The sequence below is a fragment of the Melopsittacus undulatus genome, chromosome 1 (genome assembly GCF_012275295.1).
Source record: "Melopsittacus undulatus isolate bMelUnd1 chromosome 1, bMelUnd1.mat.Z, whole genome shotgun sequence".
NCBI classification, from domain to species: domain Eukaryota; kingdom Metazoa; phylum Chordata; class Aves; order Psittaciformes; family Psittaculidae; genus Melopsittacus; species Melopsittacus undulatus.
Genome location: NC_047527.1, coordinates 107425218 through 107444980, shown reverse-complemented (window position 1 = coordinate 107444980; position 19763 = coordinate 107425218). Strand labels below are relative to the sequence as shown.

Here is a 19763-nt window from a genome sequence, read left to right as displayed (position 1 = left end):
AAACTTATCTGATGCAAAGGAATTTGTGAAATTGAATTATTTTTTATTTTTAATTTTTTTCAAGGTGCTGAGCATTTTCAAGGTAGCAGGGGGAAGGATGATGACAACAGCTGCTAAGGGTTAGGGCCAGCCTTTGCAGAAGAGGAAAGGATATTTAGGGAAGGATAACTCTGTAGTACTACTTTGGTTTTTCTTAACCATCACTTCTGGTTGCTGTGTTAGCTGGACCTTTGATCTTGTATAGTGCAGAAGTTTCTCTGTTTCCAATTAAATGTGATACATTTCGTCTGTCTTTTTCTAACAAATAACACTAGTATATTCTGTGCTGAAATACAGTTCATTGAGTGGGACAAAATTGGTTTAGAGAGCACAGAGAAAAAAAATATCATAAATCTTTCAAATTTTACTGTGCATCTGATTATTAGAAATATGGAGCTTTTTTAAAAAGCCTGGTGTAAGCATCTGAATGCTTGAATGGAAGAACCAGAAAGAATTACACATGTAAGCTGTTTGTCATCTCATACCTGGAGCTATCAGATTAACTAGAGCTTTCCTCCCCACCATTTGTTGTCAACATGTTAACAGAAACCCCAATTAAACATTGATTTTTTTTTTGTTTCACATTTTAGAATATTCTGCTTTCTGTTACTAGTTTCAGAGAGAGTTTATCGAAGAATATTTACAGGTTCATTAAAACAGGCAGATAGTCTATACCCTTTATGTTATAGATAGTATTTCAGCTAGAGATGATACAGGGGCATTTTAAAATACTTGTAATACTTTGACTGATTTCTGATTATGTTTAAAATATGTGCATATATTTTCTTTTAGTGTAAGAGCAATAAGCATGTAAGATCTAACTCATGAGCGTACTGTACAGATGACTTTGTGACTGTCATTTTAGGATGCAGGTTAACCCAGTTTGAATTTGCATGCTCTAATACTGTATTTTTAGGTTGAATACCACACCAAAAAAAACCCCAACAAAACCAAGTTCTGTGTTTTAGTCTTTTGTATTTTCAAATACAAATTTGCACTTTGCTTACCCCCAAACTAGGAAAAAATGAATGATATTTGTCTTGTTGGGAACTCACATAGATTTGTGTCAAATATATTGTGAACTGTAGGTTAAATTTTGTAAAAAAAGATAAAGCTTAACCTATAAAATCTGGGATTCAGTACATGGAGACATTTTATGTTAAAATGCACGCATTCAGTCATAGAAGATCATTTTGCTCTTCAGTAATTAATTGCTGATAAGCTAGCTAGGGAAGGACATTTAATCTGCCTGAGAAAGAAGACAGGCAGTCTTGCAGGAGGTGGTCAGTGCTTGTTGAACACTTATTTTTCCTCAAGGTTGATGTCTGGTTTAGTCCTCATAGAAGGCCTGTGTGGTCCCTCAGAGAGATGAGCTATGTGCCCTTGCAAGTGTTAACAGGAATAAGATCTCTCTGATGGAACAACCTTAGTCTTAGTGAATCAGAGCTGATGACTGCAGGGTAAGTAAAGCGGGTAGTGGGTCAGTGGAGTAAAAGAACAAGTAACCTTCAATGTTTTAGTCTAGATAGCAAAAATGAGGATGTCTGACAACTTGGTGCAGAGGCCAGCACTTCTTTACATAGCTGAAGGCAATTTGAAGGATAGTAAATTGTGCTGTGGCACTGGTTGTATAAGCTGTTTTGAAAGCTAGTATTTAGCAGTCCAGAGAGGAAAACATTTTTACTGTTGACCACCAAGACAGCAAGATGCTCTGGTATGCAGCGGAGTCGAACATGTCTGGATTCTCAAGGGAACTGAAAAGGAATCTGTTATGCAGGCTTAAAAAGTACGAAAGATGTCATGTTTTTAAAATGTAACAAGATGAAAATAAGGTGCTAATGACTTTATAAAACTTTTATTACCGCAAATCTAAAATTTTAAGGTATTAAGACTTTTTTTTTTCCGAAGAGGAGGAGAAGGAGTGAAATTATTTTTGAGAATAAAAGGGTAAAGTCAATAACATGTCAAAAAGTAGTACTGGGCAAGATTTTTCAAGTGGTAAAATCCCATGAGTTCTTAGAGCTACGGTTCATCCTACGCCTTTCAGCAGCTTAAGCATTTAAAATCTGGGTCTCTGCTTTCAGTAATGATTGCAATGCTTGTGGGAATTTGGAGATGTGCTTATGTGGGCTGTCATGAAATGTTTTATTTTGTAAATCTTGGTTGAACTAGGTATCTATAACTTGGTGTGACAGCAAGACTTTAATAGGTGTTAATCCAGTTCTTGATATTTTACTTGTGTGAAGTGTTATGCTGTTCAGCTTGTGGGGGTTTTTTTGTTTTGTTTTTGTTTTGGTTGGGTTTTTTTTTTTTCTTTCCATTAACTCTGCTTATTGTGTTTTTTTATTGGACATTAGTGTTTAAAATATAGTTGTTATTGCTGTGGATGCCCACTGAAGGTGAGATTGGAAAAGGGCACCTGCTGTCATAATACTTGATAATGAATTCTGGCCCTCTGAATAAGGAGATAGTATAGGTAAAAGCACTGTTATAAATGTGGGTAGTAAGAGATAAAGCTGCTTCTTATGTTGCCTCACTTTAAGAAGTGTTCAACATCACTTTGGTTCTTTATTCTTCATGGGTTCTTAATGATGAACTTCAGTGGTGTAACTGAAAGATTGCCTTTTGGCACGTCTGCCAGGCAGCAGACACCAATCAGGTGCTGGGAAAATGTGTATACAGGTGACTTGTTAGGTCTTGGTGGACCTGCATACTGAATATAAGTATGGTTTTAGTCCTTGCATTCCTAGTGTATCCAGTGATTTCATTAATGCTTTTAAATTTAAATGTCTTTATATGAAACATAGAGGGTTTTTAAATATAATAATAAAGAGATTTTTAAAATAAGAAGCCTATCCAGCAAACTATGCGAAACATGACTTAATTTCTTAAGACTACATAGTTATCATGATTAATCTTTTTTTCTTGTAGAGAAAGATTAAGACAAGATTAATCTTTTAATTTAGCAAAATTTAGTTGTAAAGGCTACTTTTCTTGTTTGCAATAGCTTATTTTGAGTTTTAGGAACACTTTCTGTCAAACTGTGCCACATTGCCAAAGATACTTGTTGGAAACCTCCCACCCTGAAAGCAAAGATCTTGTTTTAGGTATGATCCAGAAACCTTTGTTAAATTCTAGAGAAATTCTAGGTAGGTGTGAAAAATATAACTCTGTGTCAGGATATCAATCTTATGTCAGATGTTCTGCACGTGGATTCTTCAGGAAGTGGAAACCTTTAAAAGGTTTCTGCAGCTGAATGCCCCACATATCTTCAGTTTGTTTTTTTTTTTTTTTACCTTTTGCTGTGTTATCCCAGTCCAGACTGATCACTGAAAGCTTAAAATACTTTTCCAGCTGGAAAGTAGACGTGCAAACACAACAATTCAGGAAAAATTATGAGATACTCTTAAACTGCAGGGAAAATAAAGCAGTTTGGTTACAGGGTTAACTTCATCTCTATATCAAAGACTGAGTCATGATATATCGTACTAGTATATTAATACTTTAAGGTAATGCTAAAATTAGGCTGCACTGGAAGATGAATCTGCAGCAGAGAACTGAAATTTTAAAGTATTTTTGTTTCAAAAGAGGTAACGGGTGAGCTTTGTGGATCCCTCTAGCGTGCTCTGCTATTGTTTAGGATAGGCTCTGCATCAAGGTAAGACAAACTCATGCTGGTGTATTTCCAGATATTTGGAAGGAAATTGTGTAACTATTAGTGGTAAAGCAAGGGACTTCTGTTTTATGTGTTGCTCTTTAGGTGATTCAGCCAGGATGCTTCTGGGAGTTAATGATGCTCAGTTTTCAATTTATAGGCAGAGCAGCTTTCCTCGAGTTGGGGTTGCAAAGGCTGAGTGTCAGGCTAGAAGTAGGATTTCCCAGTTCCCATACTTACTAGCAGACTACTGTTCTGTCATTCTTCCAGAGCAGCTGCTTATAATGCCTATCCCGGAGGATTTTGTTATGGCAAGCTGCTGTAAGTAGGAGGTTTCTGGGTAACTTTGTATTGTGGCATGCTTGTCTATCTCTGCAAAAATAGCAGCACTTAGACAAATTTTTTCTAGTTTTTGTACTGGTGAGTCAAACTGCTGGAAAGTAATGCACTTTTTGACAAGCCTTACTGCTATTATGAGTGAGGTCTATTTAAGAGATGTTGAAGATGTGTGTGGAGAAAATGAAACTTTTATGCTTCATAATTTCTCATCATCCTTCAGTTCTGAATTGCATGACTTGCTTCTGGGCTGCTGTTTCAGTTGTATTGAAGCTCTGGAGACTCTTTTGGGCAAGGCTTTTCTTTTGCAAACACAGCATTATTTTGCATTGCTAAAGACATAGTTTGCCACAGAAGTTAGGGGGAATGTCCAGATGAGAATATTCTGGTAGTATTGTAGGCCTGCAGAGGGAGGGCTTCTGAATCCACAGCTGCCAAAACTTTAAACAGATCAGATTTTTGCTAGGCTGCTGGCAGAAATTGGAGAATTGTTAAATGCTATTCCAGTGAGTTCTGTAATGAGAAGGCAAACAGCGGGACAGCTTTCTCAGCTACAGTCTCACATATGCCTTTTACATATAATTAAAAAAAACTTAAGCAAAGTAGTATCTTTGTATTATTTAAATGAGAAACGTGCGTACATTTATTGTCATTGGTAAAATTTCAAAAAGCATTAAATATTTTGAATTTATTTTCTGTTTTAATTCTGGTGCAGTAGAAAGGGTGGAATTTAGATCCCTCTGTGTATTTTGGACTTTTAAGTTTATTTCAACAATGTGTGTGTGGGTAGTGGTGACTCTTCTTACAGTGTTGCTGCCATTTGTAGTGTTTTATGAAGATCTGTTTTGTGCTAGTTTAGCCTGACTTTACAAAAACCAGCCTATGTGCTGCTATCATTTTGTCTCCCAGATATAGTCTCTACAAATATATATTAGGAAACAGGTCCTTCAGGGCATACAATGCTGAAGTGTCCTGTGTATGTGAGCTACTGTTTATTCCAGGTTTGAACCGGTCGGTATATTAGGCCTTTCTTTAGACCTTTAAGAAGGGGAAGGAGGTGGAGGTCACAGAAGTTTGCAATAAAATAAAACTTTCTATGCCATATAAAGAATCTCAGTTTTATTATTTGAGGTATGTTAATTTTATTACAGTAGCTTTCTCATGTTAGTATTGAAACCCGGAGGTGTTGAAAAGCCATTTGTTTCAGACTTTCTACAAGTGCCAACTTGTTTGGTGTTAAATTGCTGTGTTGTTGTTGAAAGAATTATTTTTCGCCTTGATGCTCGCACTGTCTGAGGCAGATAGCTTGTGGGGCAGTAGAGAATACGGTAAAGATCACACTGGAAAACATGTGCCAAGTCTATAATTTGTCGTGGCAGCTTTTAGGACTTGCTGAACTGATAGTGACAGTTCACGTGGGTTGACAATGTTTGCACTGGTAGAATGTTTTAGAAACATTTGGTGGGATACCAAGTATGTGTTTCTAATGCCACTCTCATCTCATGGGTTGAAATCTGACTCAAAGGGCATGTATTTTATTATTTTTTTAAGGTTTATTTTGTTTTCCAATGTGTTGTCCAAACACTTAAGTGGCGTACATTCCAGTTTATAAATATAGTTGTTAACCTTGCTTGGTGTTACAGCTGTTTCCTCCATTTAGGTATGTTCCCACTTTTTCCAGCATTTCCATTTTACTTTCAGGTTTTACCATGATTAGAGAGCTTGGCAATGACTCCAGAGCCCTTCCCCATCTCCTTTCTCTCTGTATTTTTCTTACACTGTGTGTTTTTTTAATTTTTTTTCTCCTTTACCTTAATTTTCTGACATTTGATTTTTTTTTTTTACCTACTATAAAAAGGCATTTACTATCAAAACCTGTACTACTTTTTGGAAATATGCAACAACCCCCCTAATGATTCTGAGTGTTTCAAGAGCCCTCACTTATCCTCATGCTGAAAACACTGAATATGAATTTGGCTGTGCAAAGGCTAGTAATTTAAATATGTTTAAGACTCCAAACACTAAACAGAGTGAGATTACTAAAACATAGTGGAAATAGAAGTTGTTAATTTAGTAGCAAGGGCATGTGGTTGATTGCAGCATTTTTTAGGAACCCTCATTTCTCTTTCGGGAATACTGAATCCTGCAGTTCTGCAACAGTAAATATTTAGCATGTTTTACCTTGTAATTCAGAAGATATGGGTGCTGCAGCAATTTCTGGGGGTGATAGAGGTTAGGAAAATTGCAAGGATAACTTTGGAGGTAGATTATTGGAGTAACAGGAGAAGCCTGCCTGGGTGTTCTGCTTTCCCTTCAAGCCCCAACTTCTTTGCCTTCTCTTAGAAAGGAGCGGTTGTCCCCCAGTCTGTGTCTCTGGATAAGCCTCTTCAGGTTGTGTTGAGTAGCAGAGGACTGCATCAGTTCCTCTGTGGAATGGAACAGATACTGCACCTACTGCTGCTCGTTGTTTCTCCGGAGAGCTAGATGCTGGCTGGGATACATGAGATTAAGCCATTAGCACTGCTCAGCTCTGTTTTACCTAAAATGTCCTTAGGCCAGCCTGCTTTACTGACTGGAAAATACTGGAGTGGATAGCTGTTAAATTGAGCTTGAATATCGCTGTATGACACTATTTATTCTATTCATGCTGGGATTCTTCTTAATTCTTTTACTAATTTTTGCCAGACTTTTTGAGTTACAAGTGCAGTGAGTTTAGACAAATTAATCTGGCCGTTGTAATTCAAAGGATAATTTAATTTTAGTGTGTTTCTTTTTTGCCACACCACCTAGCCTTAGGCTTAGTGGTTAAATAACTGCTTATGCTGTGTATTCGGAAGGTGATTTAGAGCACCTAAATTGGGTTTCTGTCCTGACTTTCCTCCTGCTGTGTGCTCTCTCTTTTCACTGATGATGCATGAAAAGACTATGAAGACAAATTGTGATAACCTTTTATATTTTTATGTTTAAGCTGGGCTTTTGGTAGGGAGGAGGATTTTAACTTTCCAAAGTAAGTGGAAGGGACATTTGTGAAATGACTGGAAAACTGCTCAGGAATATTTAGTTACATGATGACTATATCAGGAAACTTTTTTATATTATGTGACCTTATGCAAGATTTACATCTGGAGCAACAAATAATTAAACAGTGCAAATGGAAAGAACTAGACATAAGCTACACAATGCTGACTTGGATAAGTACCTGTTAAATCTAGTTATTATAGTACATTGTTTTTAATGGAGTCTAAAATTTAATTCTTACCTTGAATCTTTGGGGTGGAAGAAGGGGGCAAATAAAGGGGGCAAAAAGCCAATATACAGTGGTATGGGTGGTTTGTTTTGTTTGGGGTTCTCTTTGGTTGGTTTGGGGGTTTTCTTTTAGCCTAAACTGCTTTTATTGCTTCCTCTTCTCTGCTGTAATATACAGTTCCCGAGAAAGTGATTGGTTTGTAGCAATAAAGTTTTCACTTTATAGAACACTCTGGTCAATAGCAATAGTTTTGTATTTTGGCTGTTGGTGCCATTTTTGTTGTTTCAGTTTGTGTAAATAGTACTTGGGACTATGCTTTAATCGTTAAGTGAAAGCTAAATATAATAAGGGTTGGCTGGTAAGTAGCTTTAAGGATGCAGAAAGGCTACAAAAGATAATTTTAGAAACAAAAGTGTTTTACGGTGAGGGTATCAGTGAATAATAACAATTACTGTACAGTTTATATTTTAAAGTAGGCTATTAATACCTGTAACTTGTGGTGAGAGCAACTCAGCATTACTGTCAGAAGGGTATTGTAGCTTACATTATTTCTGATTTTCCTGTCAGTGCTTACTTTTAGTGACAGTTATGTAGATAGGTGAAATTACCCTTATGTGTGCAAAGAATTGCACTAAAGGCAGCAATATTATTATTCTGGCTTCAAAACTCATTTGATACCATTTGCTGATTACTGTTTGACTCTTCAAAATTTTCCACCGATATTTAGTCTGTAGTGTTTGAGTTTAATGGTTATTATTCTTTGTCTAACATTGCTTCCTTGGAAAGACACAGGTGATCATCTGGGCAGAAAACTGAGTTAATTTAGCTAATATGAAGAATGTATATAGAGAGTTTGAATGATAAAATAGTTGTAGGTAAGAAAAGTTTGTGCTTTTATTACAGAAATAGGAACTTGTTAGTGGTTTTCTTTTGTCCCTATTTTGCTTTAATATCTTTCAAGACAGAACAAGGAAGTGCATTCTTTCTGCACTTTTATTGATCTTTCTGGCATTTTATTGATCATTAGAAAAATAATAAGTTCTGAATTGAGGTTTTGAGAGCACAGGATATGAGCACATCAGAAATAGGAAGTAAGCATGAGAATTGTTTAGAGCTGAGCACAAGCAGTTGTGTGAGAAAGCTAAATTATGTGTTTTTTATGTGCAGAAACTTATCTTTTGAGCACTTCCAAGTATTTTTCAATATAATGTTTCATATGAAATTTCTGGGACATGTAGTATTATGATGTTTTTTGGTGTTGAATGTGATTGTTAGGGTATTTCTTACACAGTTCTCTAGTTATACTTTCCTTTGAATACTGCCCAATCCAGGTGGTTGAAATGAGACAGTATTTGCCAAACTTACATGAGCATTTTAGTAACAGAAACCAAGTGGAAAATGCTTTCAGTCTTTGACTGTCTTTGTTGAAACCTTCACTTCTGCCTCTTTGTGTCATGCTTGGCTAATAGATTTTATACATGAGTTAACAGATTCTGCACATCAGCTAGTTTGATTCTTGTTTCTGTTTCTGGCCAGAAAATGTTTGTGCAGTTGCCTTGATGCTCTTGTGTCAGTCCTGACTGATCTACGGTACCAACTTCCATCCCTCAGGCTTTCCCCAGTTGTCTTTGCGTAGCATTGTGTTTGATATCAAAAGCTCTTAAAGTGAATTACAACATTACCGTTAATACTGCAGTCTCATATAGCAGGCTAAAAATGGTTGGACTTAGTAGACTGATAAATGTTTATGGCTTGTTTTCAGCCTATCTTGTTCCGGAACATCTGAAGATTAAATAAAGATCAACTTTTGATTCAAGGTTGTCTAGGTTAAAAACTTTGCTTTTGAAGGTGGGAGGTTGTATTCTCTGCTCTCTGTTTTGGGTATCAGAATAGGCACTGAATACAACTGAATTATGCTAAAACTGGAGCAAGTAAAAAAGCTAGGATGGAAAAGGGTGAGAAACACGAATGGAAGATGTAATTAATTGTATTATTAGTTGCCTGTTAACATGTGCAACTGTAGAAGTAAACTAGGGTCAGGGGGGTTGGAACTAGATGATCCTAAGGTCCTTTCCAACCCTAACTATTCTAGGATTGTATGATTCTATGTAATTAAGGAGTTAGCTTAGTACTAACCCAAATAGTGGTAGGAGTATGATTGATGTGTCACATCAAAGGAGAAGTAACTATTAAATCTGTGGAAAAATTATGAACTGTGTCCTGATAAGCAAGGCCTTAAGAAAGATGGTACAATAGATAAGATTAAAAATTAATGGATCAGTGTATATGGCTGTATATTAGTATGGCCTCTTGCTTCTTTCCCAGCCTATCTCAAGAGATTCTGAATAATTCAGGACTGAATGTGAAGGGTGCTTGGTTGGGTGCAAGAGAGAGATGCTATTTGTTTTATTCCAGTCAGATGTATTGAATATCAATTGTAGTTTGGGTTATAAAAGACTTTAAAGCTCATCTAGTTCCAGCCCCCTGCCATGGGTAGGGGCACCTTCCACTAGACCAGGTTGCTCAAAGCCCCATCCAGCCTGGCCATGAACGCTGCCAGGGATAGGGCATTCACAGCTTCTCTGGGCAAGCTGTTCCAGTGTCTCACCATACTCACAGTGAAGAATTTCTAACTTAGATCTAACCTAAATCTGCCCTCTTTTCAGTAATGTGACTTGCCTTCAAATCCAACTTGCTGAAAATACAGTTAAAAAAGGATGTATTTCACTAGCTGTTCACATTTGGGAGATATATGCATAATAAAAATAACCGGTAGGCACTGCTGCTAAAACCAATGGTACAATCTGTTACGCTATGAAGAGATTAAGACTTTGCAATTCAGTTGAGGTGGTGCTTCATGAAAGTCAGTGTATGTAGGTCACAGTTTTTTAGTGTGTTCAGAGGCTCTTTGTGTTTTAGAACTGTGATCTGCATCTCATTGTAGAAGCTGTTTGTTTCTAAAGAAACCCTTGTTAATTCTGCTTCTACTGAACTGCTTCAGGTTTTAACTCATGTGTGTGTTTGTAGGATGTAAAGCTACTAACTGTGCTTTCCTCCTGTGTCTGGAAAACTGTATCTGTTCTTCCAGTGCTTAACTGGTGTTTTCCTGTTGTGATGGGTACTTTCCATCCTGTGTATGTACCATCATACTGCTGCCTCTTAGTGATTTCTGCAGTTGTTTAAGAAATCACTAAAAATGTCTTTCAAAGGGCTTTAGGCAAAAACTAAATCCATATTCCTGAGCTTCAGCTTCACTGATTAAATATTTCTAGCAATGATTCATTGCTATTGCAGAAGATCTGGCATAAATGAAAGGAAGTAGAACTGCAGCCAGGACTCTGGCAGTTGGGTGTATCATATTAAAAACCCCTGAAACATAAGAGGTAAATTTGGTTGGCAGCTACGTTGCATATTATTTACATTTTTTTAGTTCATTTATGGCTTAAAGCAATACCTTAATCCAGATACCACTATTAAGTATATGCTTGGATCTATAACTATGTATTGCAGAAATTAGTTCATATTTTTATCTGCTTGAATTCTAATATTCTTGTCAAGAATGTTAACTGCTTAATATGTTGATCACTGTATACATTGTTCATAGGGAGATCCCTAAGCTTCCCTGTATTATTAATTACTAGACATGAGTAAGTAGAAAGTGTTTTGTATTTGTATTAATTTTTGTTTGGTTTGGATTTTTTTTTTAGGTCCATTTTCCAGACACAGAGAGGGCAGAATGGCTCAACAAGGTAAGAGGAATCATTAGCATCACTTCCAAATGGGAAGAGGGAGGAGGGAAATCTGAGATACAAAAGGAAAAAAAAAAGTTGGCAAGAATCAGAGAACAGGGTAGTTTTAACATTATACACTTGAAGCTTCTGGTCATTGATCCAGTTAGTCATCAGAAAGATTAGATCTGTTTTCATGGTCTTGAAATAGTGAGTTTTGGAGAATGCAAAGTGGCATTAGAATAATGACAGCTGTAATTGTGTGGAAGTCATAGCAGCTGTAAACACAGTCATTTATGTTTTACTTGTCTGGGATACTTTCCAGTTACTGTAGGTTCCTGACCTACAATCTAAAAACAAACTAGTTTTGTAGTTTTGATTTGCATGTGTGATAACCTAAGATACAACTTTGTGTAGCAAATACTCTCTTCACCCTTCACCCCAACACTCAGCATCAGTGCTGAATGCATATGGGTAAGAGAAGAAAATTCTTTAAATTGTTTTTCTCCTCCTCCAGTGCTTTAGACTTGTGCAAATTCCAGAAAGCTTTCCAGTATGTAAAAAGGAACCACTTCTTATGTCTGTGGTGAACTGTAAAGAAAACTTCTATGTTTCAAACTTTGTATGAAATTTCTTACATATGCCTTAAAGAACAGATTTTTAGTTATGTGTGAATTTGCATTCCATGTAGATATTTATTGGTTTTCCCCTTAGACTGTAAAACAGATGTGGCCTTTTATTTGCCAATTTATTGAGAAGCTCTTCCGGGAAACTATAGAACCAGCAGTAAGAGGAGCAAACAACCACCTCAGTACCTTCAGTTTTACAAAGATTGACATTGGTCATCAGGTGAGTTGCTGATTGTTGTGGTTTAAACACAGCCACACAGTCTCTCTCTCACATCCCGCCCCCCTCAGCTTTCTTTCCTTTCCTCCCCCCCACACCCAGAGGGATGGGGAGGAGAATTAAAAGAATATAACTCCCACGGGTTAAGATAAGAACAGTCCAATAACTAAGGTATAACACAAACCACTACTGCTACCACCAATAACAATAATGATAAGGGAAATAACAAGGGAAGAAAATACGATACCACCTGCTGAAATGAGCCTGACCCAGAAGAGAGTGTGCCCTTCTGGGTAACTCCCAGTTACCTCCCCGAGCACAATGTGCTGTGGTATGGAATACCTCTTTGGCTGGCTTGGGTCAGGTGTCGTGTCTCTGCTTCCTCCCAGCCTCCTCTCCTCCCTGTCAGACCATGAGACGCAGAAAGTCCTTGGTCAGAGTAAACATTACCTAGCAACAACTAAAAACATTGGTGTTATCAGCTCTGTTCCCAGGCTGAAAGTCAAAACACAGTGCTGCACCAGCTACTAAGAAGGAGAAAAATTGACTGCTACTGCTAAACCCAGGACACTGATGAAGTTTTTCCGAGAGGCTCTGTCTTACATACTGTTATCATGTAGCCTGCTTAAATCCATGAGTATTTCTTGGTTCTGGTTTCTGTTGTCACATTAAAATAAAACCATGAGGCTTTTTTAGCAGAAGCTTTCTTTTTTCTTTTTCCTGGGGTGTCTGCTTCAGAATTTGCCTGAGAATGGGAGAAGACTCAACGTATAGTGACTGTTAGTCAACTGAAAAGCTCATAGCCACATGATTTTAATACTGTTCATGTTATGTCCTAACGATCAGTGAGCAGGGACCATTATCCTTTTCTTGCCAGATGACCCAAGTGCAATTACAAATGAACATGTTAATCATGCTGTGTATGAAATCCAAAGTCAAGGCTGCTGGCTCAGTTTTCCAAAGGACCATAGCATCGTATCAAGGAGAAGGTGTTTACCTTCTGTTCAGTCCCATGGAAGAAGGAGTTATAACATGTAGCTCTTACATGCCTGTGAGATTTCCAGATGTGGTGCTAAATAAGGTCATTGCTCATCCTTTCCCACCTAGTGTTTGATGAAGCTTTGAGTCTTTGGAATGTTTGATTATTATGTGCTGTTTCTGTATGGGAGTGGAGGGGATAGGAGAGAACATGAACACAGTGGTTTAGAGAGGACACAGAGGATTGATACAACTTTTTTTCCATTCAGTCTGACTAAATTCTGCTTAAGGCAATACTTTTTTTTTGTGAATTAAATTTGGCTTGTTTTAGTTGCACAGAAAAGAATACTTTGGGAGTGTTAGACATACACTAGTACAGAGAATTGACATGTTTACTGGGGAGAGAGAGAAAGCTTGATATTAAATTTTCATAAATCTTGAAATCCAGCAGTCTAAACCCAGGGTAATTGCCAGAAAGGTTGTGATTGAGTGGATCCTAGCAAGGTAATTTTTACCCTTGAAATAACGTTTTGAGCTAAATTGATAGCTTTAATTCACACCTTTTAATGATGCTTATAGTAAATTTTTCAAGTATGAATATGCATATATTCACCTTTATTTTGAAGTTAAGAGATTAATATGGTACAGTTCAGTAGAAGGATCCAACTTTTACTTGCTTCATTGTTTCAGCCTCTGCGAATAAATGGTGTAAAAGTGTACACTGAAAATGTGGACAAAAGGCAGATAATTTTGGATCTTCAAATCAGGTAAACTTTATTATCATGTCCCAGTGGTGCCCATGCTTTATAATACGTGCTTTGTTTGATTGAGCAGTTATATTGACCTGAAAGGAGAACTGCTTCATTACGCAAATTTAGTTAGTTCTAATTGTGTATGAACAGAGGAAGGAACTGCATGCTGTAAATAGCATTTATCTGAGGGAAACAGTATATCAGCTCAGTGTGACTGCATCATTAAAGTAATGTTGGTTAATAAAAACCTACATTCCAAAGCTAAAGCACTATCTTTTTTTTTTTTAATTAATGTATTAAAATTTTGCCACGAAATTTAGTCTAAAATTAAGATGTTTGAGGCTTTTTACTTTTCTCAGTTACTTCTATATTTTTATAAGCACTAAATCAATGTGTCTCCAGAACACTTCTTTAGTATCTTGTGCATCTTCCTTGATTTTTTTGTTTGCTTTTGCTTTTAAGTCTACTTGCAAAAGGAGTGTGGGTTTGGTTTAGTTTTTATTGTTTTGCAAGGATATTGAGTGCATTACGATCATTGTTTCAGAGTGCTTTTCAGAACCTTTTGAAACAAGTACTATGCTTTTAAGAGCTTTACTCTTCTAAGGAGCTCGACTAGCTAATTCACAAAGCAGTCCTTGGAAAATGTATTTAAAGATTCAGTTTCAGGACCATGTTTTCAATGGGAACACTTTATCTTCCTCTTAATCTCTATGAGCTTTATGTAAAAAAATTGTCAATCTCATGTTACAGTTGAACAGCCTCATTTCTGGTGACAGAAATGTGCAAGGGAAAAAATTAGCAGCTTGAGCAAATGAAAATAAATTGTTAATAAATAGACAGTTTGCTGAAGCATATGATGGTAGTAAATCCTTTGGGAAAATGAAAGGTTATGGATCAATAGAAAACTATATAAACTGTGTCAAATTAAATGTGAACTGTAGTAAAGAAAGCAAAAAAAAACATTGAGGTATTGAGGGCATATTTGTTAATAGTCTACAACTGAGTGTTTTCATCTTCTCATAACAAACATAGAGGAATTAAAAGAAAATTTTAAGCTGAAGATCTAAATGCCTGGAAATATCTATTGTTTATGTGGTATGTTTCAATTGAGAAACTCGCTACCTGAAACTCACTACCATTATACTTGCAGAAGACAGATATAAAAATGTGGTCAAAAGACCTTCTAAAGATCATCTAAAAATTAATGAAGATAGTCTGAAGTACAGGATCACAGATAATTGTAAGCTGGGAAATATGTTTGTTGTATTCTTTGTTCATTTTTCTTCTAGGTACCTTTTGTGCCTTACAATGACCACATACAGTAATATACTGTGCTTCTCATCTGATTCAGTACAGCTGCTGTTATAGTTTATCAAGACTGTCCTGATTAAACTGTAATCTATCTCAATGATCTGTACATTACAGAGGTCACAAATATTTCTGGGTTATTATGCTCTAAATGTATAGAATTTGCTTATTAAAGGTGACTGCAAGTTGCATGTTATGTTACAGTGAAATTCTGGATGGCATCACTTGTAAATGGATCCAGCCAAATATCTTGGGGGATAAAATCATGCTTAACTTGATTATAAGGTCAAAAGTTGTTGACTTATGACTCTCAGATGCAGCTTGTTACTATTTTTACTTCAATTTGTCATCAGGTTATTACAGATTTTCAAACTAGCATATTCCTGCTTTCCAGTCTTCATAACACAAATAGTTCTGACTCTACAAAGTGCCAAGATTGAGGTTTCAGTTGCAGGGTTTGATTGACCTTGCTTCTCTGTGTCATGTTGTTATGCAATTCTATATGTGTTTGTCTCTGTGTGTGTATATATATTTACTATCTCTATTTATAGTTCTATAGGTAAAAATAGAAATTACATCCTTTTAAATTGTGTATTAAAAATTATATGTCTATTTTTAAACTCTACAGTCACACTACATTCTTTCCAGGGAAAGCAACGGTCACCTTCCTTTCACATAGAACCCTATCATGTTGTTGTGTTCCATTTCCCCAGACTGATTCTGCACAGTCTTATCTTTTGAATAGGCCAAAATAAATTCCAGTGTTGGATATTTACAAGAATGTCTTGATACTATTGTTTATTTCTGTTTAAGGGATTGATAAGATTTGCATTTACTTGAAATCCTGTAGACAGCACCATCACACACAGAGCCCAGGAGACTACAGATGATTTCAATAATGGATATCCTGGATGCAGTAACCCTCACCTTCATTTTGTTTTGATAGTACCTTCTGGCCATCAGTTGCCAGGGAAGGGGGTAAGGGTCCTGTAAGGGGACCTCAAGCTTACTTTCTAAATTTCTTTTTGAATCTCAGAATTAGTTTGTTTTCAGACCCAACATGGCTCACAGCAGCAGCAGTCCTTGAAGAAGATCTGCTCTGCTGTCACATGCTTGACCTCCACGGCACATCAGGAAAAACAGCTGCTCATATCTGAGCCTGAGTTGTGTGCACATAATCTTTTAGTCCTGTAGCATGGGCAAAGTAGATGGGGCTTTTTTCTTCTACAGATCTATCTCCAAGTTACAGGGTGACATCTGCAAAATTTCAAGCCCTTGACCTTGGATTCCAGAAATGGGATGCAAAAACTGTTCAGGGATAAACTTGCCTTGTTTTCCGTAAATTGTTTTCTAATTTACTTCTTGCCTCCTCTCTCCATTCAGAAACGGCTCAGCTGGTTTTGGCTCAGATCTTGCTTAGCTGAACATCCAGCTCAGCATGCCCAGCTTATTGAATTTCTAAATATGACTGGTTTTGCAAATCTGTATATTTCAGACAACTTTGATTTTTAGCAAAATAACCATCTCTGTCTAGTGGTTCTCGTGATTATATTAGATGAGAGTGGATTTGGGTAAATGTACTATCAACGATACCTACGTAGAACTTTCCTCAAGTATGATTCCTGTGTTATTTCCCAAAAGTAAGGCTACTTGTGTGTTTTCTTTTATGAATGCTTCTGGAGATGATAACATACCTATGTGTGTATTTGAGTGACTTTGATGACAATGGTGATGTTTTGAAGGGGATGTAATTTTTTTAACAGTCTTGGCTGTTATATGTTTTAATGTTTTAATATGCATTTCTTATGTATTGATTGAGATAGAAAATACACTGTTATGACAGTGCAAAGCAACTGTGTGTTTCATTTTAGTCCATCAAAATGAAATATATACTTTCTTTTTGGTTTTAGTTTTGTTGGAAACTGTGAAATTGATTTGGAGATCAAGAGATACTTCTGCAGAGCTGGTGTGAAAAGTATACAGGTAAAATTTGTTTTCTTTTGATTTTGATACAGTCATCACTGCATTGTTGTTTTCTGATTTAAATAGTTTATAAGAAAACCAATAATTGTGTAGTTTTGTTATTTACTATTGTTTCACAGTTGCATAATATTGATATTGCATAATAATTTCAGTAGCATGACTTAGCTGAAAGGGTAAATTTCAGATATAAAATTATTATAAACATTAACTTTTTCTACTAGAAAAGGTGGAGATAATTTCACATTCAGCCAATGTTCATGTGATGCATAGGTTCGTGAAGGCACCACAGAGCTTGAAGTTCTGGTTTACTTAGTATTTCAGTGTTAGATTAAATCATTAGTTTACATGCAATTACACTATAATTAGCATTGCCTTCTGATATTGTTTCTCAGATTTCCTTTACTTTTTGATAGCAGATCTCTCTAACAGGGAAAAATATTATGCTTTTTTTATGTCATGACATACCCATTAGCATTTACCAATGTTTATTCTAGTATTTGTGGATGCTGTTGTGCCACAAATGTTTATATTGAGCTGTATAAACAATCTACTTCATATTTTTGGCAAAATTGTCACTAACATGACACACCCACATGTGGTTTAACATAAAGAATTTGTAAGCCCAACTATTTAATGCCTATGTGAATAGGCATTGGGTTTGGATGACACGTAAGCTATACGCATAAAACTCTTCTATGATCAAGAATTTAGTGAATCAGAAGTGTGAGCATTGCCAGTGAATAAATTTCATTTAAAGCTTTAGCCAAAGTTTATTCCATTGCCTTTTTTCCTCCTCTTTTGCAGATTCATGGCACTATGAGGGTTATCCTGGAACCACTAATTGGAGACATGCCCCTAATTGGAGCACTATCCCTTTTTTTCCTTAGGAAACCTGTAAGTGCTTTTAGCTCTGTTGCTACTCTTTTTAGAGTGCTTATTATAGTAGTCAGAAAATGATGCAGCAAGAATTAAACAGCAAAAGGAAAGAATTTGGGAAATTGCTACCATCTGGTTGAAATTTCCCCAAAAGAGGTGGACAAATATAATAAATGCTGGAAGAAAGCAAGATGAGTAGCAATTACCTTGGAATTCTGAAGTCTATTCCATTAAGCCTGTTAATTTTTTCTCGCGTGCCTTCTGGACAAATAAAGATGAATAGGTACCATCTAGGTTGTTTGTAAAAAAAAGCTTGTGTTGCTGTTTCTCATGACAGTCTGCAGGTGAGTGTGGTTTAAATTAAAATTCCACAACATCTGTGCAAGGTTGTTTTAAAAACCATGCTGGTTTTACCACAAATTATAATCAGAATAGGTGTTTTGAGATTACCCTCTATAATGATCGAAGATTTTAATCGGAGTAGCAGGTGGGCAATTTCCATTACATTTACCAGTGATCCAAGTATGAGAACAGATGAAGTACAGTGTGAGATCGAATTGGATTTCAAAACAATCATGACAGTAGCAGAAGTCAGAGAAAGAGGGCACCACGTAATTCAATTGGAATATGTGCTAGGCCAAAGTGCACATTTGGGCATGAATAACAGTGAAACAAAGGTAAGCCAACAAGTTCTGCCTGGTATGACAACAATATAGCTAGTCTGGTATGTGTAAATAAGAGGATAACCCAGAAATGCTCTCACTTTTAGACACAGCACTTCAGCAAAAGTACTAGTGAGTTGAAGAGTATCCAAAGCAGGGAGATGAGAATAAACTTGACCCTCAAGGACAGACCAAAAGAATGGAAATTGTTTGGAGAAGACGAAGAACAACATGTTCTTCAAAATGTGAAAGGAAATTACAGAAAAGGAACACAAAATCAGTTCTTCATTTCAGTGGCAGATAGGATAAGAAATAATCACAGCAATGAGCGTTCAGGCTGGGGATAAGGAAAGGCCTGAAATGATAGTGAAGCACCGCAATAGACTGTCTAGAGACACTGTGAATCTCTGTCATCTATCTTATGATAGATCTTTACTAATTTGTTGGAAATATAGGTTTGTATGGGTGTTTATGGGCAGCCTAGGAAAAATATACAGTGTCACTTGTGTAATTTATGTGGCTTGTTTCATCTGTTTGGGGAAACCACATGTGCTTGGGTAGAGGGAATGTAGACTTAAAACATGCAAGAATTTGGAAATATTTTGTAGATAATTTAGTGAGATTTTTGGTAAAAGTGTAATAATTCATGCAAAATTGATGGAACATCATTGCTCATATTTGGAAAAGGTTGGGGAACTATAGTGGGATGAACCAAACATGGATTTCTACACATTTCTTTGAGGCAAGTCTAAACATTAGGAGATGTCTGATTAAGTTTTGTCTCTTTTTACCCGCTGGCTGAGCAGTATGAGCGTAGGACATCTGTTTATACTAACAGTCTATGCAGGGCCATGACAAGGATTGAACTCCACTTTATGGTAGTCTGCACTGTGTAACTGTTAGTGTGCTGTCTGATGTTATTTTGTTATTCATTTAGTGCTCTCCCAAACAATTTCCAGTGCCCAGCTTATTACAGGGACCATCCAATAAACAAGCGAAATGCAAACACTCCATTTTCGAGGAACAGGGAGAAAAGTTTAGCCGTGTGGATGCAGGCTTTACATTTTTTTTTCTTAGAGGAATTACCTTTCTTCATGTTGATGTGGTTTGTTTTCTCAGTTCTGTTCTGTATTCACTGAGAAAGAAACCAGTGTACAGTCCTTCTGCAGAAGCCATTCTGACACACTCGGTTCCAGAGCTGTGAGCCGGTACAGTGTGTCTGGACTGCTTTCCTGGGGTGCCTCCTGCAGCAACTGCTTTGCTGCTTTTTAGAGGAGAGGCAAGAAAGCTGGCAGGGGATAGGGAGGTAGAAATCAGCAGCAGGTAAGCTGGTTCATGAGCAGTTCCTGACAC

General features: G+C 36.7%; 1 protein-coding gene across 2 annotated transcripts in view; it reads left to right on the top strand.

The window, feature by feature from the left end:
- The window catches only part of ESYT2 (extended synaptotagmin 2), a 74225-nt gene that overhangs the window by 18066 nt on the left and 36396 nt on the right, over positions 1-19763 (top strand). For both annotated transcript variants that reach the window (XM_005142132.4, XM_031042846.2), the window contains exons 2-6: positions 10985-11026; positions 11720-11854; positions 13520-13596; positions 16800-16872; positions 17677-17766. In XM_005142132.4, the coding sequence (XP_005142189.1) occupies positions 10985-11026; positions 11720-11854; positions 13520-13596; positions 16800-16872; positions 17677-17766 (417 nt within the window). The remainder of the gene's footprint in view (positions 1-10984; positions 11027-11719; positions 11855-13519; positions 13597-16799; positions 16873-17676; positions 17767-19763) is intronic.